Source organism: Clytia hemisphaerica, unplaced genomic scaffold (genome assembly GCF_902728285.1).
Source record: "Clytia hemisphaerica strain Z4C2 unplaced genomic scaffold, Clytia hemisphaerica genome assembly, whole genome shotgun sequence".
NCBI classification, from domain to species: domain Eukaryota; kingdom Metazoa; phylum Cnidaria; class Hydrozoa; order Leptothecata; family Clytiidae; genus Clytia; species Clytia hemisphaerica.
This window is the reverse complement of record NW_027103768.1, coordinates 802861-830240: the sequence shown is the minus strand read 5'-3', so window position 1 is coordinate 830240 and position 27380 is coordinate 802861. Positions and strand designations below refer to the sequence as shown.

Genomic DNA, 27380 nt, shown 5'->3' with positions numbered 1-27380 from the left:
CGATATGTGAAATGTGGAAGCTTTATATATTACTTTTAGAAGTATATAGGTGTATTCCCGAGACAGAGTTCTGCTAAATTAAAAAAAAATTAGGTCATCAGGTCATCAGGACTTAAACGGCTACATCTACGTCACGACTCTTCTTTTGATAAACTGAGTTTTAGAGATGTTCGTTAAAGTGACAAAAAAAGCAAGTGGATAAACTGAGGTTTAGAGGTGTTCGTTAAAGTGTCGAAAAAAACAAGTGGATAAACTGAAGGTTAGAGATGTTTGTTAAAGTGAAGAAAAAAGCGAGTGGATAAACTGAGGTTTAGAGACGTTGTTAAAGTGTCGAAAAAAACAATTGATAAACTGAAGGTTAGAGATGTTTGTTAAAGTGAAGAAAAAAGCGAGTGGATAAACTGCGGTTTAGAGATGTTTGTTAAAGTGACGAAAAAAGCGAGTGGATAAACTGAGGTTTAGAGATGTTTGTTAAAGTGAAGAAAAAAGCGAGTGGATAAACTGAGGTTTAGAGACGTTGTTAAAGTGTCAAAAAATCGAGTGGATAAACTGAGGTTTAGAGATGTTTGTTAAAGTGAAGAAAAAAGCGAGTGGATAAACTGAGGTTTAGAGACGTTGTTAAAGTGTCAAAAAATCGAGTGGATAAACTGAGGTTTAGAGATGTTTGTTAAAGTGACTAAAAAAGCAAGTGGATAAACTGAGGTTTAGGAGATGTTTGTTAAAGTGACTAAAAAAGCAAGTGGATAAACTGAGGTTTAGAGATGTTTGTTAAAGTGACTAAAAATGCAAGTGGATAAACTGAGGTTTAGAGACGTTCATTAAAGTTACAAAAAAAAAGCCTGTAAGAGGCAGGGGTGTTAAAGTCTTGTCCTCTATACGGTCTGGCCCGTCAGCTTCAATGTTTTTTGGACCTACTCCTGTGGAGGTCCTATAAATTAACCGTTGTATGTTCGTTCGTTAGTTACCAGCTTTTCTTGAGGTTGGCGCTTTCATCATTTATGATTTTTTGCACAAAGATGCATAACTATAAACCCTCGAATGTGACGGAGCCCGATTTTCGAAAAAATAAATTTTTAGGCAAATTTGAGCCAAAAAACAGCTAAAAAACAGGTTTTTTGGACTTTGTGAAAAATTGGATCATTAATTTTTTCTGATTTTTTGTATCAAAGTAGGGTACCATCATAGGTGAAAGATGGCTCAAGCAGATTTTTGCAAAAAAATTTTGTTGGCTTAAAAAACGCATGTTTATCTATAAGAATCAATATTAATAAGCATACATCAATGTTCTTAGTCAAATTACTAAATTTTTTTATGAGATAGATGTTTTTTTTCTCATGAGGGCTTACTTTTAAAGAATATATGTGTTTAGACATGAACCTTTGGTTGCTTGGCGTGTTTTTGTAGAAAAACTGGCTAAATTTGATATTTTTTTATAAGCACATTATCAATTACTTAGGTATTAGCTTTTCTCTAGATTGCCTGTTTCATTCTTTATTATTTTTTGCACAAAAAAAACCCTCGAATGTGACGGACCCCAATTTTCAAAAAAAAATGTTTTTGGGCAAATTTGGGTAAAAAAACGGCTAAAAAACAGGTTGTTTGGACTTCAAAAAATTGGATCATTAATTTTTTCTAATTTTTTTGAATGAAAATAGGTAAAAGATAGCTCAGCAGATTTTTGTATAAAACGAATTTTTCAGCTCTAAAAGCGCATTTTTATCTATAAGAATCACTATTAATAAGCATACATCAATGTTCTTAGCTAAATTACTCAATATTTTGATGAGATAGATGTTTTTTTTGCTCACGAAGTCTTGAATATGAAAGAATATTTATAGAGCATGAAATTTTGGTTTCTAAACGGTTTTTTATAAGAAACAAACGACTAATTTTAATAGATCGTCACTATTAGTGTTCTGAATGATTGTTTAATGGTCACGCTCACGTAGATATCAATTACCTTAAGGGAAGAAATTTTCGCGAGAAGAAATTTTCGCGGAATTTAATTTTGCAAATCAGAGTTTCAAAATGGCAAATTTCGCTGAATTTAATTTAGCGAATGAGCCGATTTCAAAAGTTTCACGGAATTTAATTTTGCGATTGAGAAGAAGTTATCAACTTAGATTAACTTTTAACCATCACGGAGTTGTTTATATTTGTTTATATTTGATAAAAATACACGTTATAATGCTTAAAAATCAATTGTGTCCATCTTTTTTGGTAACACCTGGTCAAAAACAACAAAATAAAAGAAGAAGAAAAACAATTTCAAATTTCGCGGAATTTAATTTCACGATTTAACAATTTTGGTTTGTTTCGCAAAATTAAATTCCGCGAAAATTTCTTCCGCGAAAATTTCTTCTCGCAAAAATTTCTTTCCTAAGGTATATATGTGTTAATAATTTATCCATGATAAAATTACCGGTTGGTGGCTCTGTCTGAGGAATATAAAGATTACCGAGACACAGCGGATTGGGAAATTTACAAAAGAAAGGAAAGATCAAGGGAGATACCGACCAATCAAAGTCACAAACGAAGAAGAGAAGAACACAGTGTTGCAAGCAATAACAAAAGAAAAAGGCTTTCCTTACTGAGCGACAGAGGATTTGACCAAAAATGAAAGACAAATGATCAAAGAATGGTGTAAGGAAGCCGAAAAAATGAATTCTCAGATCAAAGCAGACAACACGAACTGGAAACCGAGAGCCCGAGAAAAAAACTCTACCTATTTTAAAAAGATCATTGTGAAAAGTACGAGTGATTTATAGAGGCCCATCTGTCTTCACAGTGGCCTGTAAACCTTTAAATCTTTATTATATACACATCAACTAGATCAATTATACATTAGTTACTTATCAATTAGCAATCCACTACCACTTTTCTAGCAGAAAAAGATCAGGACCTCAGGTAGTTGAAAAAAAAGCTTCAGAAAGCTAGACAGTTTCGTAAGTAGACACAAAAATTTTGGTAGAAACAAACCCTTTCCTTACTTTTGGTTACTTACTCTTGGTTGTCTTCAAGCCTAGAATCTTTTGATCCACACCACAATCTTCGTTAAATCCACAATTCATGAAGGAAAAATGGATCAGCAGAGAGAATTTATGTCTAAAATTGAGTTTGAGTCAACTCTCCTGCACCCTGTATAACCACGAATTTGGGGTTCATCGGGAATTTTTTTGAGGTGCTTATCCAGCAGGGGGTACCGAGTCAGTGTACTGACCCATAGCTGGTGGGGTGGTGTATTTTTTAGGTTAAATTGAGTTAGTAGTGTACTAAAAGGGTGGTCCTCTGAGAAAAATACAATGAAAAAGCTAGTACGGTGTACTAAAAGGGTGGTGTCAAAGCCCCGGCCATAGAAGAGAGTTAGTACAGTGTACTGAAAGGGTGGTGTCAAGCCCTGGCCATTAAAGAAGAAAGTTAGTACAGTGTACTAAGCCTATCAAAAGTACTAAAATGGTGGCAATTTAACTTATCTGGCTGAAAAGAAATTTAAACGGTGCACTATACGGGTGGTTTCTAAACTTATCTGATAAAAAAACAACTAGTATAGTGTACTGAAAGGGTGGTATTAAAATCCGGTTGTGGAGAAAAGTTAGTACTAAAAAGGGTGGTGGTCTAATTTTTTGGAAATAAATCTAAAAATCAGGTTAGTACCCTCTGGGTACACTGACTTGGTATCCAGTGCAGTTTTGAATTCATCAACTGGAACATTTTTCAATTTTCTAATGCACTTTGGCATTGCACTGAACAGCTTTGCACATTGTATTGCTAAGGTACTGTCACATTTCCAATCTCAAAACATAGAAAATAGCAGAAAAATTCCAATAAAGTAAGATTCTTAGTGCAGGAAGTAGAGTCTTATGTAAAACGAGGATAGATTGCTATTGATCACCACCACCACCGCCACCGGGTCGAGCAAGCTCGGCATCTGATGACTTGATCTTTCCACCGTGTTCGATTTCTCATGAGCGTCGGGAGGTCTTCTTTCAAGCAGCCTAGATCTTCACAGAGCTGGTTAAGATATGTCTTTGCTGGTTACGACGTGTTTTGAAACCGTGATTTGGTTGCCAAAGGACAAGATCGCTAGCCAGCGAACCTGAGACGTCTGTCTTTAAATAATATTGATAGTATTGATTAAAAGTTGATAGTTTATAGATATTGACATAATTTTCATGAAAAAGGGGGCTTACATATATATTGTAGATTATTTTCAAGCATAGGTTATGAAATTTGGTCTTCATGAAAGGAAGTTTTCTGTTAGAGTAGTAGAGTCAAAAAGAAGAAAGAAGTTTATTATTTCACTTTCTCTCTAAGATATTTCACCATATATTTGTCAACTATTTTTGTCCAAAATCCTTGGGGGATAGGCATTTTTAAAGGTTAGGGGGATGCCAATAAGGGAGGAATCAGACCCCTTTCCACACTATGTATTGATTTATAGTTAATACTTTGATTATTTACACCGTAATTGTTTGCCTGGTGTTTTTTCTGTGCCCAGCTGTGCCGAATGATAATAGAAACCATTTGCAAATTTTTTCTCTGATTTTGTGTATTTTTGACGGGTTGCACTCAAAAAACCCGACCCCGGCTCTGTTTCAAAACATCTAAAACTTTACTAAATGATGATTAGCGATGAAAGAAGATGATTTAAGGTGAAAAAAGTTGTATTTCAGCTGGTGTATGCCCTTTTTTTGGTAAAATTGAGCTAGTTCTCTTCTGAAATTGGGCTAATTTTGGGGTAAAATTCATTTTTTCATCCAAAAAGTTTGATATTTTGAATATTCTTTGAAAACATTAGAAGAATACAAAATGATATATACTTAAAATTAAAATCTTTCTAAGATAAAGGTAATCTAGCTATGTCCTAAAGCCTATAAAGGAAAAGCTAAATTTTCCCTGGTGTTTTTCAAGTGTGTTTCCAGGAAAAGAAAGACTGAATATAATCCACTTTTACTCACGATCAAACACTTACACCTTCTTGATTTGATAAAAAGTTTAGGTACAGTATCTCAAACTCCTAGTATTTCATGATTGCCAAAACGAAGGTTATATTGTATGATTTGCAGTGAAATAAATAGAGATAAATTCTCAAGAAAATTCGAAAAAGTTCTTTATTGTAAGTAACTTTCAATTGCTACACGGTTTTTCTTTATTTCTTGATATTGTATGATTTAGAAACGTTAGATTGATGTAAGATCTGAGGTGAAAACTCAAAGTAAGAATAAGCAGAGCTTTTGGATTAGTAGTAATTCTTTTTGGCTAACAATTATATTTGAGTAAAGATTGGTGGTTTAGAAAAAACGTTTCAAGTGGTAGGAAATAATCCCACAGTAATAGAGTACAGTTAGTGAAAACTTTTAATAGGTATGATTTTAACATGACTGCTAAATAAGAAACTTACATGAAACTTTTGTGTGTAACAACTTGTCATTGTGGCAAGACAATGACTGAAAAGTTACGGCTAAAGCCTTATTGTTTTGTGTAGAGAGGATTTTTCAAAAATGATGTTTAATTTTTGGTTTAAATTTCTAAAAAAGTAGCTGTTTCGGCGTCGTCCGAGATGACGCTCCTCTTCGCTCGCTGTTCCTTGTGTAAATGGAATCCAATCCAAATGGATACTTCAAATTCACGGCACAATCTTTGATTTTAACTAACGGTCCTCGAAGCCTCATTAAGGTCCATCTCTACTGATAATGTACGTGTTGATGCACACTCATTTCGATTTTGAATAAGAAATTGCGAGGTGGGGTACTGGCAGGAAAGTCTGTGAAAGACAGAACTTTTCTTGATGTTTTAAGAATTTGAAAAGTTTTAGATCCCGTTTTACTTGAAGAATTCAACCTCAGTCATTAATATTTTTATGTACTATAATTTAAACTCCGATTTAGGTTATCCATCTTGTAAAGTATTTTTTCACATTTTTTCAGGAAATAATCGAAATTCTTGCTCATTTAAAGCGTTTCCTCATTATTTTCCTTTTCGTTTAATACCTCAAATTAAAGAGAGAAATATTTATGTTAGTGATGCGGAATTTGCAAAAGAAGGGGATACAATGGAAGTTTTATTATTACAATTTCCTCTTATTATTTAAATCCTTCATCCTGCTGTTCCTGTTTCAATGAGAACGCTCTCTGACGTTGCAAGTGAATATGTATATCCCATATACTTATCTATCAAATACATTTAATATCTTAATCCGACTTACTACCTTTTATAAAATTGCTCTCTATTTAACAATCAAAACGAGGAAAAGGATTTTCTTTTCAAACAGCATTGCGTGTGAATTGTATAATCAACTTGTCTGTTAGAAAGATCGTTCGATTGATAATGTGTAAACATGTCTTATGTTGTAGATGACCCACCATCGTCTCCCATCCTCCAAGAAGAATCACATACATTTGCATCAAAACCTCCAGAAAGATGCCGTAGATCAAGTCTCCCTGTAAGACGTTTTACCAGCTTCGATGACATCTCCCTCGACAACAACAAGAGTGGTGGCCGACATGGGAAAGCGACTCGAAAATTGAGTCTTTTTCGAAGACAACAAACGGTTGATGTTATCACTGCTGCAGATATGGGTCGTGTTGTAAGTTTACTATCCTTTTTTGTTGACATTTCTTCTGAAAAAGTGAATCTTTGCAGTCGTGAGCCTTCTTTCTGTATTTCTCATTTGATAACCACCGAAACAGAATAGAATTTATTGTCTTCAAATGAAGCCATTCTCATTATTGGGCATCTTTCTTCTATTCCTTGGTGTGATCGGGTGCTGGCGACGGTTGACAGGTCTCGTTGATATTATAAAATCATGGATGGATCAATAATGATCTTTAGTAATTGTAATGTTACTTTTCACCTCCTACACTTTCGTCGAAGATGTTGGCGTACATCACACCACCAAATTGATCTTCAACTTTTCTATAACTCTTATCATCGTTTCTTTCTCAAAAAATAAAGGTCACACCATAATCTACTCCAAGCTGATTATCATAGAATATCTTCTTCTTTTCGTAAAAGATAGATTTCTCAATCTCAAGGGTTCAAGAACGAGTGTGTGTGTGAGAGAAAGAGAGAAAAGCTTGACGAAAAGAAATTATTGAAGAACAAAAAGAAAGTTTTTCCATTTAGGAGATCTTATGTCCAAACATCTGGTTCTTGAGTTTTCTTTTCTATTTGATTGGTGTTCGATGAAGCAAGCAAGCAAGACAATTTCTTCTTTTTCGCTGGTGCGATCGTTTATTGGATATCATTTTCATTACTTCCTTTTCTTTCATTTTTTCTTCCTCTTCTCCTGAGATATTTATATCAAGGATAGAAAAGTTTCACAGTTTGAAGTTTGTGTCAACATTTTGTCATTGTATCCAAAAGCTGTAATAAGTTACATATGCAATTATAATATCTTGTGGTTTCCAGTAGCTTACACAAACTGGATTTGATTTTTTGGATACAACGGTTTTTGGGTAATCTTTAAGATGTCTTTGCTTTGTGCTATTAAATACGAAAGATATTGGAAAACATAAGATGACTATAAAATAGTAGCTACTATGAGCACAACTCCCTTACAACAATGCAGTCCGCCCTCCACGCCCATTGCCACCCATCATTTGTTTCGATGTTGTGGTGGTTATCATACAGGCGTCATCAACAAAAAAGACAATTTCGTTTTGTTTTGTGGAACATTCAAAGTGAGAAAGGTATAGTATTTCCTTTGCTTCAATAGTGCACTCGATATTGGCCACTCTAATCTCAACAGCTTTGACATATTTTTCGAAGAAGAAGGAGCTTTTTATAAATCTCTATTTACCTCTAGTTTTCTTTAAAGGGATGGTTTTCACAGGACAAATTTTGCCAACTAGACAATAGTTTTTTTCCGTCTTGCTGACAGTCTTTTCTATTCATTATTGAACAACCAAATCACAGTTTTGACAGATATGAGAAAAACAGGCCGGGAAATGTCACAACGATTTCTTCACTTTCTTAGACTCACATCAATAAAACATTTTCGATTACTCTCCAATCAAATCATGCATTATATTTCTTTTTTTGGTTATTAGCTAAACTATTTACGTGAATATGGACTAGGTAACAGTTCTACGGTGAGTTTTCCCAAGAATATTTTCATCGTTTTGTGTCTTTTACTTGGCTTTTATTAACAAAAAATGTCTTATTTTTTATTGTTTAACTATTTTACTTAATTGAATAAGCCTGTAATTTTTCTTCCACGACTCGTTAAATGAGCAACAAAATTCTTCATTTTTCTCAGTCTTTACCTATGATTAACCTTTTTAAAGCTGAAATTCACTTATTTGTTTATTCTTGTGTTGTGTTTAACAGCAAGAGGTTTTTAAAATGTGAATATCCGAAAATGTTAATCAAATTTTGTGTCTTTTTTCTCTATTTTTCTTTCGCAAATTTACCCAAAAAGTAAGATCTAGTAAAACTTTCACTCATTTCGGTCCAGATCACTGTAAAAAACGTATCATAATCAGTTGGGATGGCAGTCTGTAAAATACTCGGAATAAACACTGCTGTTTTGCGTGCATTTGTTTTATCGGGTTGAATGGTCGAATCAGTTGGATGACAGAGTTCTATCTCAGTTGTCATTCAATTCAATACTTCAATAGTTGATGTTATTTTAAAGGATTTATCATACACTCTTCTTTTTATTAATACACTTTTTCATCTCTCAAACTAACGAGAGAATATATCTTTCAAACTTCATACCATATTTGAAGAGGTAAGAATATGTTTTCAAACTATTATTATATGATGCTTTTTTGCCGTAGTTTAAAACAACTCTTTTCGACTGTAGATTTTAATTTCGGTGTCTGATTTTTGGAATTTTTTCGAAGTCGCTAAAATATTAACAGTTTAATCCTTAGAGTATTGAAAGTTGTATGTATCATTGGCAATATATTAGGCTTTGTTTTCAAAATTCGCATGTCACCCAGCCCCTCCTTTTATATTCTTTCCTTGATTGGTATTCCTGTGAGAACTTACCCAATCATTCATACTTATAATTACTGTCTAATTGAAGAGTAAAAATATTTTTCTACTTACTGACTGACTGACTGACAAAATACTTTAGTTGAGTGATCGTCTTGAAATATTTTTCACTGACTGAAAGGAGAATTATGCGACAGTTCAATAATGATATGGCAAATCGAAATAATCCTTTGGATTTTAATTTGTTATATTATAAAATCAACTATTCAAAATGTGTAAGTGTTATTTCTCAGTTCTGGTTGGCAAAGGAAAAAATGCTCCTAAGCTTTAGATCAGAAATGATTTGTCATATGGCAGGTCATTATTATCAATTAAGTCGGTTCAATACAAATTATAACCAAATTTGCTCCCAAAATCAGGAAAAAATTTATCAATTCGTCACCTCGGTAAAAAATATGGGTTTGCTTAACTTAGTTGTCCTGATGTCTGTAAAATAGTACTGAGCTTTGTGAAGGGACTATAGGTTGCAGGAGGTAGTGAGGTTTACGTCTGCTAAGTTAGAAAGATATTAGAGGCCCCCCTAGAGGACCCTCAATTCACGCAATCACGAAATTTCTTTTCGAAATTCACGCATTCACGCAAATTTTCCTCGAGTTTCACACAATAACCCAATTTTTCAGAAAATCGGAAAATTTTCGGGAAAAATCGGGGAAACATTGAAAAATCGGGAACACTGCACACAATCAGTGGAAAAAAGGGAAAATTCACGTATTCACGCACAAAATAGCCCAGATTCACGCATTCCCGCAGTCAAAAAGTGGATTTTCACGTTCACGCAAGTTTTTTCAATTCACGCATTCTTTTTTTCAATTTTCACGCATTCACGCAACCGAAAATGCCCATTCACGCATTCACGCAAACCGCTGAGGGGCCATATTTAGTAGACTAAACAGGGTTCAATCATAGAAAGAGAGGGTTTATAATCGAAGATCAAGCTGAGAAATAAAATATTCTTATTATTTGGAAAGTAACTTAGTTTATTTTGCCTCAGTTGTTTTCCTCTGTTTTGTTTTCTTTTTCTTTTTTTTTCAAACATTTCTCCTTGTAGAGATTCTTTTGTTTGGATCAACTTTGCCAGATGCCCAATGGAGTAGGATTTGTTTCAACGTGTTTGATTCTTTTTTTTTCTTTTGCTTTTCGATTCAGGGAGATGTAGAAGAATTTTTGTTCATTTTTTCAACAGGGTTTTTTTGTAGAATGTTTTGTTACTTTTCAACCGATGTGTGAATCACAGTTTCACACTTTCCAATTCTCTCTCTGGATGGAGATTCGTGAAAAATCTTCAAAACACAATACCAACATGTCGGAAAAAGACTTGAGATATTTTTTTTCATCAAATTGTATTTGGAAAACTTCCTCGAAATGGACCTTCAACTTTTCTTGATCATAGATGGGGGCTTTTGATTGAATTCGTCTGCATATATTGAGAGTGGGTGGAAAAATGGACTTTAAGATGTATTTTGGTGGATGTGGCACGCCATTGAAGAGAAGATATTCACCTTGTATTGATGAAGAGCATGTCTATTTGTATGACGATGTCGTTGAAAATGTAATACATTCATTTTACATTAGTGTTATATTTTTATTTTAGAGTAGAACAGTTTAGCCTGAGCGTTCAGTATACTTGGTTTCATGGTAAAAAGTTGTGTCTAAACATGCTGGGAGTGTTGTAATTCTTCCCTAAACTAACCGTTTTATCGGTTTCCATTTTGATAGAAGGATAAGAAATCTTTCATACTATCTTTCTCCACTCGTCCTGTTACAAGTGTTAATATGCTCATCTCTTGATAAAAATCTCTCTCTTCGTTATCATGAAGCCCTATCATCATTGCTTACAATGGAAGAAACAGACATTTTATAACAAATATAATTCCCTCCCTTACTTCAATTCCTCTATTTTTCTAAGAACGAAAACTTCTTTATTTTTTTGTCCATAATATGATTGGTCTACAGGCAAGACAATCCCATTGTCATATTAAGGGACTAAAAAACTTGTTTTTCAGTGAATTTCCATTACTTGATAAAAGGGGTTATGGATGAGATGTTGGCGACATTGGGCTTTTGATGAAGTAAGATATGACACACAACAAAAGTCTTCTTTCTCTTTCATTCTTTTATTCTTCATGACATGATATGATAAACCATCAAATAACGTCTTTCCCCAAACCAACAGCCCTTAAAAAGTGTATGTTTTATGAGATTTAACGTTGTTTTACGTCTAGAGTTTTATTTTTTTCTCAAAACACAGATTTCTTGATGAAGGTGCATTGCGACATTTTGTCAGTGAGAGCTGCTTGCAAAGTAGAATGGGCGAAGTTTGAAATTTCACACCCTAGATTAACGTTTGTTGACTTTGTCAAGTGCCAATAAGTGCGTTCAAAATGCGCTGTTTATATTATTTTCCTTCATTTGCACCTCAATTAGAAAATTGTTATGGTGTGATAGTGTACGAGGGCTTTTGAATGATTGAGCAGATATTATTGTCGATAATTTGGTATCAGATATGGCTGTCAGCTTTAATGTTAGTATTTTATATTTTTGCTGTCAGATAACTTTCTTTAATCCTTTAGCGCTTTCTTTAAATCATTGACACAGTATTGCATAAAAAACTCTATTAATGTATTCGATTAAGATTATTAAAATGATACCTAGATATTGGTTTGACCCCCGTTTACACTCTACACAGGTTTTCCTAATCATGCACTACTTAAGAGTGGAATGGAATCATTTTGCATCGTCTCTCTGGGTTGACAAATTCGAACTTACAGAGGAACCGTTCGTCTACTTTAAGTTCTACCTGAACCTTTTTTTTTATATTCTGTTTCCTTGTCTTCGTAGCAAAGTGAACAGTGCGAGATTGATTCCAGTCATTTTGGCAGGTAGTGTTAATTGATCAACAAACAGACTTTTTAGAGATTTTTCCTCCTTTTATAGTATGTGGCAAGAACTGTCTGTTTTATCAGCCGATGAATCTTTGTGGTTTTGAAAGGCGTTTTTTTTATGCAAGATCTTTCTCCGGGAAAGCTCTGCTTTTTCTCTGTTGTGATCTGCTCTGATTTGCTCTTCTTGGTGTAACCACGAGACTTCATTGTTATCAATGGATCATTGCCAAGAAATTCAAATAGCATAGATCCCTTTTAAAAAGTAGCAATTATTTTGCACATGCTTCTCTATTGAATGCCACTGTTTATCTGCATACCTCTGAATCATTCTGCCTGTGACAATGTAAAGGATTTTTCTGCTTTCTTGCAGGGGGCTTTATAGGCTTATTAATAGTTACATTTCTCAGATTGTATACTCATACTGTCACATCTTTTAAACTGTAATCAAGAGGCTGCGATTAATCGACTTTTTTACATCATCAGCATCAACAAGGAGATAAGAGCTCGCTTAAATATGGTCTGAGTTTCAAACAGAAACATCATGACAAATTTACGAAGAGAAAGACTCATTGAGATGGTTTGAGCATTTTTTTTTCTTTTCAAGGCCTACCAATGATACCAAGTGATACCAGGGTTGAATATATCAGCTCTCTAACATATTTTTTCTGCAGTAAGCCGCCTGATGTACATCTATATGACGTGTTTGAAACGTACGTTTTCTAACGAAGTGTGTTCCCGTTTTCGTTTTGTTTGTAGAGAATGGAGGAGGATGTTCGGATACAGTTGTTCCAATCGATCGAAAACAATAATTTAGACGGTGTCATCGATTGTATCGAAGAAGGTGTCAACCTCGAAGAAGCTGATTCGGTAAGTACAACTTATATTCTTTCTTTACTTTTTGTCAACCCTTTGTTATCTTTATGGGTGGTGTCTTCACGCATGGAGCGTGTACAAAGGCTAGTGTATAAGTGTTTTGTTTACGAAGTTTGGTTGTTGTTATGACAAATCTTGTCAAATCTTAACAAATATTTTCCTCTTTTCAACTATCTGCAGATGAGTATCGTGGTTGGTACTTATATCAGTAGAAAACAAGGAATTTTGTCAAACTCCCATAAAGCTGGATGAGAAATATTTTTGTTTTCGATTTTCCCTTCAAATATTTTAAGCTCAGACATATAACGATAGGATTATGGGATAGAAAAAGAAAAAAGATGGGCCTCCTTAAAATATCTTGCAATTTCAAGAAGGTTTTTTTCGTAATATCGTTAATAGGTCTGTCTCTGTCTATTTTTGACATACGGTTGTTTTATTCATGTGTACAGCGAGAATAAAAAATTGATTAATCCCAATGTTTTTTGAAACTTCAGAATTGTATTATTGATTTTTCAATTCATGTTTTCCTAGAAAACTTCATTAAAAATATTTTCGTGTGTTAAATAACTAAGAATGAGCTATGAATAAAAAACAATTACAAATTTCGTATTTTCATCCTTCAATAATACATTGGAATTGGGAAGGGTTTGAAGAGCCCGAAAATATCTCAGCAATTTACTTCCCACTCTAAATTCTTAAAAAATAATATAACAATCACAATCCACCATTTGTGTCGTTCAAATTCCCCATGTGTAATTTTGTTCCACTGTTTCCATTGAATCAGCGAGACAAGGCTGTAAACATTTGCATTTTTATTTCAAAAATGTTCAAGATGAAGTTGTCTAAACAGTTTTTTGGTATTTTTTACAATATTTTCTTCCAAGTTTTTACCATATTGGAATGTTAAGTCCACCGAAAAAAGAACAATTGTTTTAGCTTTGTTGTAACAAGTGAGTTTATTCTTTCCCATCTTAGCATGGACAAACACCACTGATATTTGCAGCAGAGAAAGGCCACCTGGAAATTGTTGCGGAACTTCTCAATCGAAATGTCGATGCTAACGCCAAAGACCAAGTAACATATCTCTTATGATATAATGTCACTTTATATCCACTTGGTACCCTTTCTATTCCGTGCATACGTTTTTCCATGCAAAATACGAGAACTCTTACATGAATCTGAGATCGGTATTAAGGTGAAAAAATATTTAAGATTCTGATTTCTGGTCCTACTGTCTCGCCCAAGTTTTCTCATCGCAAAAGAAAAGTTTAAGTAATATAAATTCATAATATCAATTATCATTGAACGGAGGTTTTTAATAATTTCAAAATGGCATTTTACAGGACGGTTGGACACCACTGATAGCGGCATCAAAAGAAGGCCACGTGGATGTTGTCGGTGTTTTGTTGGAGAATGCTGCTAAATATAACATCCCTGATATGGTAAGTGTTGCATTTCCAAGGGATAACTATTGCTATGTTTCATAAAGATTGTTTCCTGGATCTTTTCGTACCCCCTATATTGCCTGCTAACTATTATGTTTTATTTGTATCATACTTCATCATTTTTGATGTAAATTCTAGTGTTGATATGATGAACTCTCATCCTTTATTTACGTTAATCTTGTTTCGTCTCAACCATGCGCTCGACTGATTACGTTTGATAAGAGAGTGAGAGAAAGAGAGAAGGGGAGTTATGTTATGCCATGCATGCGAGATAGTGTAAATGATACCTCTCTTTTCCATTATCTGTTTATGAAACAGTAACTTGCACAGCGTGGTCAACAGAATGGCTAATCGTCTTATAAGCCACAAAAACCCAAACCATCGTGTAACTTCATTTGAGCCAGTTTAAGCTCATCAAATATTTTCGCAGCCAGCGTGACCTATTCCATGAGCTGTCTCCATAATTCTGTTAATCTCAATTAAAATATGTCAAGGGAAAAGTTGAAATGTATCACTGATAATAACGATCAATCTCAAAATTGATATGTCTAAACTCTAAAGCCTTTTTAATTTCGCTATAACTACTTTTCTACTACGGCAGTGACCTGATCTTTGATAGTAAATTGCGCGTATTCTTTTAATGGTAATTGATTAAATGAAATTCCTTTTGTCTTGACAGGGTGGTTGGACACCTTTGGTGTGGGCAGCGTATAAAGGTCACACTGATGTTGTTCATGAGCTCCTTAATTACGGTGCCAACCCTGAAGCTAGAGGGCAGGTAGGCTCATCTAATTTTCTATACCACGTTCAATCCAATGAGTGTTTTTATTATTTATTTTTGAAATTAAAGCGATACCCTTTATTTGTAAAGTACTAATTAATCTATTGAGAAAATATTAAAAGATGAATAAAAATTAACATGCTCGACTGTGCATGACGCCAATTAATCGTTATCGATACCTAATTACTCTTAATCTCTTATGACGCAATTCGTTCGCTCTCCCTTAGCATAATATGACAGCATTGATTTGGGCGTCAGGGCGTGGTCATACTGGCGTTGTTTCTAAACTCATCAATAGAGGTGCAAAAGCAGAAGTAGCTGATAAGGTACCTACATCCATTTCTTACTATTTCTCACTATAGACTATGATTGCCAATTAAAAAGAATACAAATCTTTATTTGTAAGATGACAGGTCAAGATATTGTCATTAGTTAGAAATCAAGTTTTCAAATTTTTCTTTACTATACTCTGTACCATGCGATAACTATTACTTATAGTGAGAGCAGAGTGATTATACATAGGCGTATAATCCATGTAATTAACGATTCCCTCTTTCTCTCACAATTTAGTATGGTACAACGGCATTAATATGGGCGTGTCGCAAAGGTCATTATGAAGTCATCAAAATGCTTTTAAATGCTGGTGCTAATTGCAATGCAGTGGGCACGGTAAGATCGATTTCTCCCAAAAAGGGGTTTGTTTTCTCTAGGAAAGCTGGCAATTTATTACATTTAAATACAGATTTGATCACGGACATCGTATACTCTCGTATAGAATTGTGTAGGTTTGAGATTTTGAGAATTAAGAGAATATTTGAATGCTAGTCACTCTTCCATTTTGAGACAATTTTTCGGATGATTGATATACTGCATCAGGACATTTCTATATTTGAAATGATTAATTGAAAAAGTATGCATTAATATCGCACTTTCTTTTGATATCTTCATCAGCAAGTTTTTTGATGCGTCTAAAGTTGTAAAATATTTCACCTTTTTTTTCTTGAGTGGCTTTTGTATAAGACTGTATTAAAATCTAGTGATCTAATTAAAGTTTCTTTCTTCTGATTGTATTGACGTGATATTCTCAGAGTAGAGAAATAATGCAATGGCCTGTGGATGGCATTGATTGATATCTTCTCTCATGCTAGACTTGGACAAACATTATGATCAATCGATGGGTAGATATATAAGGCTTTTAGATTTCAGTCTGGAACTTTTTCAGGCTGGATCTATTCTTCTTTGTTGTCTAATCATTGTTATTGGTTGATGGATTTAACTTAACTCTATTGGTCCTGTATAGATTTTTCTCTGATCTTGGAATGTAATTTCGTGAAATTCGTCATTGGGTTTTTTGAAAGTTTTAGTCAAAGTAAAATTTAACAGAGATTTCAATTGTGTGATTTAGTTGTCCTGTATTGTGTGCCATTTCTATGCTATTTCTATGCTATTTCTACACATCAGATTAAAGGACTTTTCTATGATACACATCTCTTTAAACTGATTAAGAATGTTCATTAACAGAAAGGAGAGAATGAGGGGGAGTTAATATTCCAATGCATTCTAATTAGGCTTTTTAATTTGGCAGAAAAGTTTTAATGGTGTGAATTGACGAGGTGAAGGTCGTGACATCTCATTGGCGGTCTGTCATTTTATCAATTTGACCCTTGAAATTGGGAAATATTACTTCAGTACTTGACAAGGATTTAGCTGGGAAGACTTTGGATTTTGTTGTTTCTGCAATTTTTCAGATAAGTTTCTTGATTTGTTAATTTGGTTAGCAAACTGATAAATTTCTTGATCAGTGATAATGAACTGATAAGACAAAAAACAAAAAGACTGAGGGAAAATGGAAGAATGTTTGATCAATGCAGACGACCTCACTTTTTATAAACAGGTAAAGTGGAGAGAACGAAGGAGTGAAAAAGTTTGATTGTGTTTGACATGATTTTTTGTTTGGAAGCTCCTCTTCAGGCTTCTTCTGAGTCCTATAAGTTGTGCTTGACAGCTCAAAAGAGCCCTATAGTTGTGATAGCTCAAATTTGGGATGGTGCCAATAAAAACTAATGTTTTAGATTTTGAGATACACACTTAAAATGCACAGTATCCAAGAAGATGTATTTTATTAATTGATTTTAAATTGATATTCTTTTTTGGTCAAGTATCGATCCATATGAAATCTATCTTTCGTATTTTTTCTATTTTTAGCATGGTTGGACACCGATCATAATGGCGGCTAAAGGAGGTTATGGAGATGTGTTGACTTTATTGTTGGACGAAAGCACCAATGTAAATGCTGTCGATCACGTGAGTTTCCTTGGTTTTTTAGAGTGTCTGGATAGTTTTAGTCTTCTATTAAACCGGTGGCAAGAAATTCATCGTAATTAATCTTACCCATGCCTTGACAGACATAAATTCCAAGTATACGCTTAATTTAATAATACACGCTTTTTTTATAAGAATGGTGGAAATCCATTTCATCATGGATATTCTTACAGCATTCTTAGGTTAGGATTCAGACTATTTCAGACTAGATTTAGTACATACGTCTCAAGCCTAAAATGGTATTTTTGTGAAAGGGGTGAGCCTTACTTGAGGGTAATTGACAATTTATAATTGAAAATGCTCTAAAAATGGAATTCTTAGCTTGAGTATCAAAATTCCATGATGGTGATATTCTTAGCATATTCTTAATTTTTTTGGCCATTTTCATCACGGGCATTCTTATAAAGTGTTTTCTTATAAAAAATAGTGTGTAATACGCGGCTTGTTTGTCTTGAAAAGCACGTCTGATCCTTCGTTTAATCTCAGCGGTTTAAGCTATCGTCGTTTGACTGTTTGATAGTCTGTTCTCTATGAATGATAATCTATTTAGCACTTTATGTTCATACATTTCTTTGTATTTATTTTTCGAACCGAATCGTTTCCTCTTTACATTCTTCAGTTTTTAGCATGATCTAAATAGTCCGAGTAATGAGAAAAGAACCCATCTTTCCAGCTGATGCAAACCTCTTTATAAAAATCGGTAATTTAAATTCTCCTTCGTTGGCATACACCAGACCCAAACATATCTCGATATTTGCCATCTTGTCTCTTCCATAGCAAGGTCTGTCGGCCTTAGGATGGGCAGCCAAAGAAGGTTACGAAGAACTAGTTGGGAAGCTGATCGGTAAAGGAGCTTTCCTGAATATCCCTGACAATCGCGGTGATTCTCCCTTGATCATTGCTTCAAAGGAAGGACATGCAAGTGTCGTTCGCACATTAGTCAACGCCTATGCTGAGATAGAGATCACTGACTCCGTAAGTTAAACAATCCACCTTCAATGATTTTCTTCCTTTCATAAATAAGAACACTTATCATACATATTGCTATGTCGTGGAGCTATTTTTCTATTCAAGTCAGCAAAGCAGTGGGCAAAAAAGTCCCATTAAGTTGATTCCTGATTATGAATTAGATCAGTATGTTTATGATAAAAATAATTTTGCGGTTTTTGATTGAGAAGCCGGGTTGAGAAGCGATCCGCCTTCCTCCTTTTTGGACCTACCCCGGTGGAGGTCCTATAAATTAACCTTTGTCCGTTCGTTCGTCTGTTCGTTCGTTATTAGCTTTCCTCATGATTGGCTCATTAGTTTTTTCTGATTCTTTGCACAAAGATGCATAACTATAAACCCTCAAATGTGACGGAGCCCGATTTTCAAAAAAAAAAATTTCGGGCAAATTTGGGCCAAAAAACGGCTAAAAAACGGTTTTTTTGGACTTAGTGAAAAATTAGATCGTTAATTTTTTCTGATTTTTTTGCAGGAAAGTAGGTTAAAAGATGGCTTAAGCAGATTTTTGCGAAAACATTTTGTTGGCTCAAAAAACGCATGTTTATCTATAGAATCACTATTAATAAGCATACATCAATGTTCTTAGCCAAATTACTCAATTTTTTATGAGATAGATGTTTTTTTTGCTCACGAGGGTTTACTTTTAAACAATATGTGTGTTTAGACATGAAATTTTGGTTGCTGGGCGTGTTTTTATAGAAAAACTGGCCAAATTTGATATTTTTTTATAAGCACATTATCAATTACTTAGGTATTAGCTTTTCTCGAGATTGGCTCTTTTATTCTTTATGATTTTTTTGCACAAAGATGCATAACTATAAACCCTCGAATGTGACGGAGCTTGATTTTTGGAAAAAAACTTTTTGGGGTAAATTTCAGCTAAACAACGGCTAAAAACGGGTTTTTTGGACTTTGTGAAATATTGGATCATTGTTTTTTCTGACTTTTTGCATGAAAGTAGGCAAAAGATGGCTCAAGCAGATTTTTGTAAAAAAAAATAATTTTCCAGCTCAAAAAACGCATGTTTATCTATAAGAATCACTATTAATAAGCATACATCAATGTTCTTAAAATTACTGAATTTTTTGATGAGATATGTTTTTTTGCTCTCGAAGTCTTGAATATGAAAGAATATTTCAAGAGCATGAAATTTTGGTTTCCAAACGTTTTTTTATAAGAAACAAACGACTAATTTTAATAGATCGTCACTATTTGTGTTCTGAATGATTGTTTAATGGTCACGCTCATGTAGATATCATTTATATATGTGTTAAATGCATAACCAGGTAGGTCCATAAAAGTATCACTTGTTTTCATTACCCAGGCTCTTGCTCAAATTATAGGATGGAAAAACAGCTTTGTTCCATGGCGTTGAGAAAGGTCACGTGGCAGTAGTTCGGGAGCTCTTATTGGCTGGTGCAAACACAGAAGTAACGAACAAGGAAGGAGAAACGCCCTTGTTGAGGGGCGCCAAACGTAAACACACGCAATGCGTCAAACTGCTTCTTGAGAAAGGTGCAAACCCTGCCATCACAGATAAGGTAACATTTTAATATCCAATCTGTTCATCTTGTATGCCAACTTTTATTTTCCTTCTAATCAATTCCAAATACAAAACACAACTGAACACAAAGAACTTTTGAAGTTTTGTCACAATAACGTCAATCGAATCAGCCTGACAATGACAACATTGTGTTTCCTTCCATAAGCAAATTTGCTCAAGCCTTTTAAAAATTCTTCTTTTTTATCACAACAGAAAGGAGATACGCCTCTACACATTGCCATTCGCAATCGATTCGCTGGTCTTTGCGAAGCCTTACTAAACGACCAGAAGAATTCCAAGATTCTACACCAGCCAAACAAAGCCGGCGAAACACCGTATTCGATCGACCTTCAAAACAAACCATCCATTTTACCTGGCTTCTTTCAAGGACGTAGGTTTTGTTATCTCCCCTGTTTCTGTTTTTGTTGGCAGACTGATTGGCTAACCCGCAATCAAAATGAACAGTTCTCATTAATAGTCAATGAACTCGACCGCCTCATTTCCATGAAATCTAAACTTTTTTTTTCTACGGGGTCAAACAGGAAATTTCGTTGTTTTGTTTACCTGCTTGGAGGTATTTTGAAAGAGTTAAAGGGGTAGATTTTTCATATGATGTATCGTGAATTATTTTCAGCCCAAATTAGATTTTTCAAACGGTACAATGTGAGTGCTGTTTATTTGCATAAACAATGTGAAGTTTCTCTGCTTGTCCTGCAGTTAATTCATGCAGAGGTTATGCAATATTACTCTTTAAAGTAAAAAAATCTAATGTTTATCAATCTGGTGTTTTTGTTGCAAATGTGGGAAAAAATCAATCATTACGCTTAATGACCAGAACATGATGATATAGTACACATTCTTCTCTTTGAGTGGTCATCGAAAGATATTTTTAATCTATTGGTTCACTAGTCATCAAAATTTCAACAATATCTTCATTCATAAGAGATGAATGGTCTGGATATCCTTCCGATATTTAATATTCAGTTTCCTTCATGTTATGAATAAGCCCTCCTGAAGAAACTTCTGAATGGCACGAATAGTTACATTTCATTAAGTGGAAAGACTGTTGTGGACAAATTCTTGAAACAAAACTTATTCTGAAAAAAAGTCGAAGAAACTTCAAGTGAAAAATATGGGAATAATAAAGTTGTTGATAATGACTTGTTTTATGAAGCTTTTGTTGTTTTGATTTCATTATTATGTTCAAATTGCAAAATTTTCCGGACACACCCCGAGAAGCATCTTTCCTGAGTAGTTTGAATGGTTTAAGAAGGGTTGTAGGTAAGAGGAAAGAGTGCAAACTGAAATACTTTCATTTTAGTATTTTCACTAATCCAAACTGTTAAATGTAGCGATTGTGAGTCGATCTGAACTGTATTTATTTTTTCTTTCCTCCCATAGAACAAGTGAACCATGACTTTGACAAGATGGACTACTGCACACAACAAGAGCTCTTACTCGCTACCATCTCCGAGTATTTGATGGAACCCTCTTTCTCTACTCCTCTCACCCTCGGAATGTACTCGAGATGGGGTACTGGCAAATCTACACAACTAAAACGACTAGTCGGTTAGTATTCTTCATATTGGACTTGTCTTGTTTAAAATTGAACTTTGTGTGGATTATTATCTCACTGCTCAACAAAGTTGATGTTATCATGGGAACTGTATATTATTTGAGAGGAACTGGTCTTTCTTATGGTTTGATAATATCTGATGATTCCCCCTCATTTGAACATTGTAATCTTAAACAGTTTGACATAATTCTACCGCTTCTTCTGTTTTTTTCCCTCACTACGGTCGAAATATTACTTTAAAATTGTATAAAGAACGACCATACAAACATATAAAATCATTTATGTTGTTGCATTCTTATAAGAATGAACTTTCTGTACCTCTTCTATGTTTTTCCTTTTTTACTTTTTCAGAATTATTAGAAGAGGCGAAATCATCGGTGCCGATTATTCCATTCCGCGTGACAGCACCTGTCGTTTTCATGTGTATCCTGGCTGCTGTCATTCTCTCTGTCGTCTTCTGGATCGCCACTGATTCCTGGGAAGTCGGTGTCGCGTCAGCCATCGTCCTTGTTAACGTTTTCCTCATCTTTTTCGTGGTCGCACGTGTGACCTTGATCAGCCATAGTAGGGGTTTACGATCTGCTGGTGAGGCCATGACCAACTTCATTTATCGTTGCGTTTGGTTTTTGAAATTGATTTATTGCATCCCTCCCTCAATACAAGAAGTGAAACCTGCTCTACCCGTTCATTTAATGACTGTTGATTTAACGAGAAGTGTTTTGGTGGGCGATAACCCGATGACGTCACTTGTCAATTTCATACGAGAACTGAATGATTCTATTGAACAAAATATAGGAATAGTAATCCCGAGGCTGTACCGTATTTTCCAATCCGGACCATACCGGACACCGTCAGGTGGCAAGTCTATTTTTCGGACAAAATGGAAGAAAAGTTGTTGTTGTGTACCCTCCTTCTTGATCTCAATAGTGGTCTTTGCTTGTCTATTAGTTGGATTAATATTATACGGTGCTTGGAAGTTAAATGGACCGAGTGCAGCGATCGCCATCCAAATAGCTTGTTTATGCGTTCTTGGAGGCTTTTTGTTAGCCAATCTACTACGTTTCTTTATCATTATATACTGTTTAGTACTTCCCATGAAAAAACGCGTCAATTTTGTTTCCACACAAGCAGGAATACAAGAAGAAACTTTTCTATCCGTTGTCAAACAAGAATTAGATTTGTGCGTAGATATGTTAGAATGTCTTGATGGCTTTGCACAACGCCAAACACGTATCATTGTTCATATTGATTTACTGGAATCTCTGGAGCAACAAAAAGTACTGGGACTCATCGACTCTCTCAAATTTATGATAAGTGCTCCTGGCCATCCGTTTATTTTCGTACTTTCAGTTGACCCAAGACTTCTAATTAAAGCTATGGACCAATCATTAACTATTGTGCATGGACCTGTGAACGCATACGATTATTTAAGAAATTTAGTAGACTTACCTTTTTATATATCAGAACCGTCAAAAACGAAAGTGGATGGTTTAGTACCTTTAGAACTACGAAATATTTTGGAAGATCAACAAATCTCAGATAATGAAGAAAGTGAACTTGAATGGGATGATAATGCAGACATTAACGGTGACGTCATCTCTCGCGTGTCTTTACCACGTGATCAACAGAAACATGACGTCATCGCAAATGGAGGAAACGGTCATGTGCCTAATGGGAACGGTACGGTACCGAAATTACGATCAGTGAAGTTCCCTCTGGAACAAAGTGGAAATGATGGTTGCACCAACAATAATGAGTCCATCTCTGAGGATATTTCAAACATGATTCGAACAAATATGAATGGAAATTTAAACGATATCAAACGTGTCATGAACGTTATCTCGCTTAAAGCACGTATCTTGAAAAGCTCCGATATACATTTCCAATTACCACGACTCGGTATCTGGGTCAATATGTGCGACGTGTGGCCTCATAAAGCCAGTTGGTTCATCTTACTATGTATGGATGTTTCGTTGGCTCTTCCCGATAAAATGAGTATCCGCAGGCTTTACAACTTGCTCGGATACGCGATGCCCATGGTAGGCGATCACGAAGAGAATACTGGCAATGCTGCCAATTATTTTGATACGTTTTTAGCATCACATAAACCGGTGATTAATGTGGCGGACGTTCGAATGTTTACACCCTTCCTGTTTTACTTGGACCCAACCATCCGTAGTTTGATGATTGATTACATGGTAGCATTGAAGAGTGGAACAATCTCTAAAAACCCCTCCATCGCACACCAGTTCTCCAGTAGATCAAACTTCCCCATTTCACCAAGTGACTCTAGCAAGGTAACCATTACATTCATCCCTCTTCTCGTCTCATTCTACCTTCAAATTGTTGCAGACTCTGCACTAATGATTCGCACTTCTCTTTGACATGTTTCGTTTTTTGGCATGATTATCTTTTTGTCGAAGTGGCTAAGCTTAGTACCTACTTTTTCATTCAGTGGTCCAAAACTTTTAAAGAACTAAATAGATACAATGTAATAGCAATCGATCAGTGCCTAGGAGGTATTTCCCATTTTTCCTTTTACAATGCCATTCTAATATCTTGGTCTGTTACATTTCAGTTTATTTGGCGAGGTGGCATCGACGAACAATATTTATCCAAAATGACACCAGAAGACGTCGTTTCACAGGTAACTTTTATTTGTTTTGTCCCCATTGCACGCAACCTCAAATTCTCTGCCAAGGACTTTGTGTTCCCAGGGCTAACATGTCTCTGTATTCCCAGGGCTTGGCTGTAAATCTTTGTTCCATATCTTGACTACGACTTTGATGTGATCAGTATTCTCAACGCTGCCAATTCAAATTCGTTTTACATTTTCTCTAATTTCTAGCTGGCAGAGATCGAAGGTATTGAGACGAGTTTGGTGCCATCTTATCGCGATCGTATCTTGGAAAACAACATCAATGGTCGTGTGTTGATCTCTTGTGATATGAATGAACTTCGTGAAGCGATGCAAATGAAATTCGGTGATTGGCAACTTTTCAAAGCGTGGATCAACTCGTCCAGATTCAAAGACAACAGTTCAAGGTAGGTGAAGTTGTCATGTAGTTATACCTTTTTGTTAGTCCAATTAAATTTGGCGATTGCTCAGTATATAGTAGTAACTATAGTAACGATTGAAGGATTCTTAGACACCAATCACTCTGTTGTCAGGTGATAAAATGGTTTTTGAATGAAAATGCAAAACTTATCTCAAATATATGCATGCCTTACTTCAATCAAAAATTGAGGCAAATTAATGAAAATTATTACGGCTGTATATAATCGACTTTGATTTTCTTTATCTTTGTACTTTAAAAAATTCTGAAAAATCCAAACAAATGTTTGAAAACATGACAGGTTCAAAGAAATTTCTATAAATATCTTTTTACTTAACAGGAGTGAGAAATCATATTACCGCCCTTCATCACGAAGTGCAAATGGTGACGGGAGCCAATCAGAATCGATCCCCGGTTCACCGAAACAATCATCTGTCAGTAGTTACAACCCAACGCAAAGTAAGTTCTCCTCCCTTGAACCTTTTACCAGGTTATATATTAGCATATGTCAACTACTTTCAAATATCATCCTACAATTACTAAAAGTGATTCTCTTCTACCTTAGAAGGGACGAGTCGATTGCCTGCGTTGAACGAGACACCGGATTCCTCGTCTAACCAACCTTACACCAGTCACTCTCCGCGCAATTCACCTCTCCAAAGTCGCACGCGAAGCGGAAAACAACGCAAAGGAGGTAAAAGTAAAGCTCGTTCACTGGAAAGTGAGGGAAGCTCTCCATTGAAAGGACCTTCACCTAACCCAACATTGCAACGATCGGCAGATTCGAGTTTTGCCAGTACGGATGCTGATAATCGCTCCCAACAATTGAGTTCATTCTCTGATAACGAACCGTCTTCAAGTCGCTACGTGCAACGAGTGGGATCAAACAATCGACAGGTGACGCGACCTAAACAATACCATCAACAACCACAGCGTAACCGTGTACCACCAATAGCAGGTCTCGATCAAGGAGTTGATTCTCTAGAGCGAGGAACAAAACCAAGCGATACTTGGATAGGAAAGAACGAAAGATCTTTCAATAAAACAAACGATACAATCAGTTCCACTTCATCACAGGAGTTCATCCAAACGTCATTCGAAAAACAAGAAGAATCGTTACATCAAATCAAACCATGGCAACTATCAGATGGAGACGAGTCATGTTCAGAACGAGGCAATGAAATTGTGGAAACAAGTTTTACCTCTACACATCAAAAGCGTCATTTGACGTCAGGTCTTCGTAAAGAGACACGCCCTCCATCGCTTTCAGAGGTACCTTTACCACCAGCCTCCATGTTGAATGAATCGCATGAAGACTACATCGATCTCGAGAACCACGACAGTGAACATGACGCCCTTCTCTCCTCTTCACCGCCCACCTCCCTCGACCGCAAAAACGCTTTCCAAAATTCCGCCCGATTACGAGGAATGTCGAACTATACCACATCTACGGACTCTGATAGGCAATATTTAGTTGAAAATAATAATGTAGTCGACAGCTAATAGTTTTTAGTTTATTTTTAGTTACCAATTCTTTTATTACCTTGCTCGATTGCACATAGTTGAACTTGTGTACATATTTTTCCAAAAGTTTCCCCCCTTTTCCTTCATTTTTTATGTTTAAATATTTATAAATTTCTTTTTTTAACGATGATGGAATCTGTGCCCTTTGGTTTTTTTAGTTTTCAAGTTATAAATGTACGGAGGACCTATATTTTTTATATAAATATATTATTACACTATTTGAATTGTTTTTTATTGCTCACAGATATGATATGATTGATAACCCTCCATCTGCCATATTTCTTTATGGCACTAGATTGCGTGTTTTTCCATTGTGTTCTCAACTTCAGTTGAGCTATAATCTGAGAATGTCTGTATGTATGTATGTATGTCCGTCCGAAAACTTTAGGGCAGGCTGGACACTTCAAAAAAGGTCGGATTTGGCTGAAATTTGGCACACTTGTTCCTTGGGTGAATATCTGGGGGTGTTTTTTTCATTTTTTGAAAATTTTGATTTTTGGGGCCTGGGGACGAGTTTTTCGCCAAAACGAGGCTAAAACTTTGGGGCAGCCTGGACACTTCAAAAAAGGTCGGATTTGGCTGAAATTTGGCACACTTGTTCCTTGGGTGAATATCTGGGGGTGATTTTTTCATTTTTCAAAAATTTTGGTTTTTGGGGCCTGGGGACATGTTTTTCGCCAAAACGAGGCTAAAATTTTGGGGCAGCCTGGAGACTTCAAAAATTGTTAGATCTGGCTGAAATTTTGCACACTTGTTCCTTGGGTGAATATCTTGGGGTGCTTTTTTCATTTTTCAAAAATTTTGATTTTTGGGGCCTGGGGACGAGTTTTTCGCCAAAACGAGGCTATAACTTTGGGGCAGCCTGGAGACTTCAAAAATTGTTCGATTTGGCTAAAATTTTGCACACTTGTTCCTTGGGTGAATATCTGTGGGTGTTTTTTTCAATTTTTGGAAATTTTGATTCTTGGGGCCTGGGGACGAGTTTTTCGCCAAAACGAGGCTAAAACCTTAGGGCACCCTGGAGATTTCAAAAATTGTTCGATTTGGCTGAAATTTTGCACACTTTTTCCTTGGGTGAATATCTGGGGGTCTACAATTGGGCCTATGAATAATTTGAAGCAACTGAAGTTGAGCCCAGTGCGTTGCGCACGTTCGACTATGTACTAGTCCCTGTGACAATGAAGGTAATAAAGATAGATGGAGAGTCAATGCCTTTTGTTCTATTCTGATTTATCATCGGAAGCAAACAGCTGTTTGGCTGCTTTGGGAATAAGATGATTAAGTTTTGGTATACTCGTGGGAATATTTAAGATGAATGAAAAGACATTACATTTTTAACAAGTATATTGAAATATAATAGCCTTGTCATG

The 27380-nt window shown here is 35.4% G+C and overlaps 1 protein-coding gene across 10 annotated transcripts in view; it reads left to right on the top strand.

Moving 5' to 3' along the window:
- Positions 1-26234, top strand: part of LOC136805767 (kinase D-interacting substrate of 220 kDa B-like) — a 30450-nt gene extending 4216 nt beyond the window's left edge. The window contains exons 2-18 of one of the 10 annotated variants that reach the window (XM_067062323.1): positions 6354-6586; positions 12642-12752; positions 13734-13832; positions 14102-14200; positions 14883-14981; positions 15212-15310; positions 15555-15653; positions 17190-17288; positions 18084-18281; positions 19655-19852; positions 20068-20245; positions 21256-21423; positions 21782-23727; positions 24009-24077; positions 24279-24475; positions 24827-24945; positions 25052-26234. In XM_067062323.1, coding sequence (XP_066918424.1) covers positions 6575-6586; positions 12642-12752; positions 13734-13832; positions 14102-14200; positions 14883-14981; positions 15212-15310; positions 15555-15653; positions 17190-17288; positions 18084-18281; positions 19655-19852; positions 20068-20245; positions 21256-21423; positions 21782-23727; positions 24009-24077; positions 24279-24475; positions 24827-24945; positions 25052-25989 — 4728 coding nt within the window. In that variant the 5' untranslated portion in view covers positions 6354-6574 and the 3' untranslated portion in view covers positions 25990-26234. Of the gene's footprint in view, positions 1-6283; positions 6587-7520; positions 7692-8008; positions 8094-8658; positions 8735-9094; positions 9219-10368; positions 10553-11258; positions 11525-12366; positions 12463-12641; positions 12753-13733; positions 13833-14101; positions 14201-14882; positions 14982-15211; positions 15311-15554; positions 15654-16760; positions 16879-17189; positions 17289-18083; positions 18282-19654; positions 19853-20067; positions 20246-21255; positions 21424-21781; positions 23728-24008; positions 24078-24278; positions 24476-24826; positions 24946-25051 lie in introns of those variants that run through there. The other 9 variants (XM_067062317.1, XM_067062318.1, XM_067062325.1 and 6 more) reach the window with 9 other exon arrangements.
- The last annotated feature ends 1146 nt before the right edge of the window (positions 26235-27380 follow it).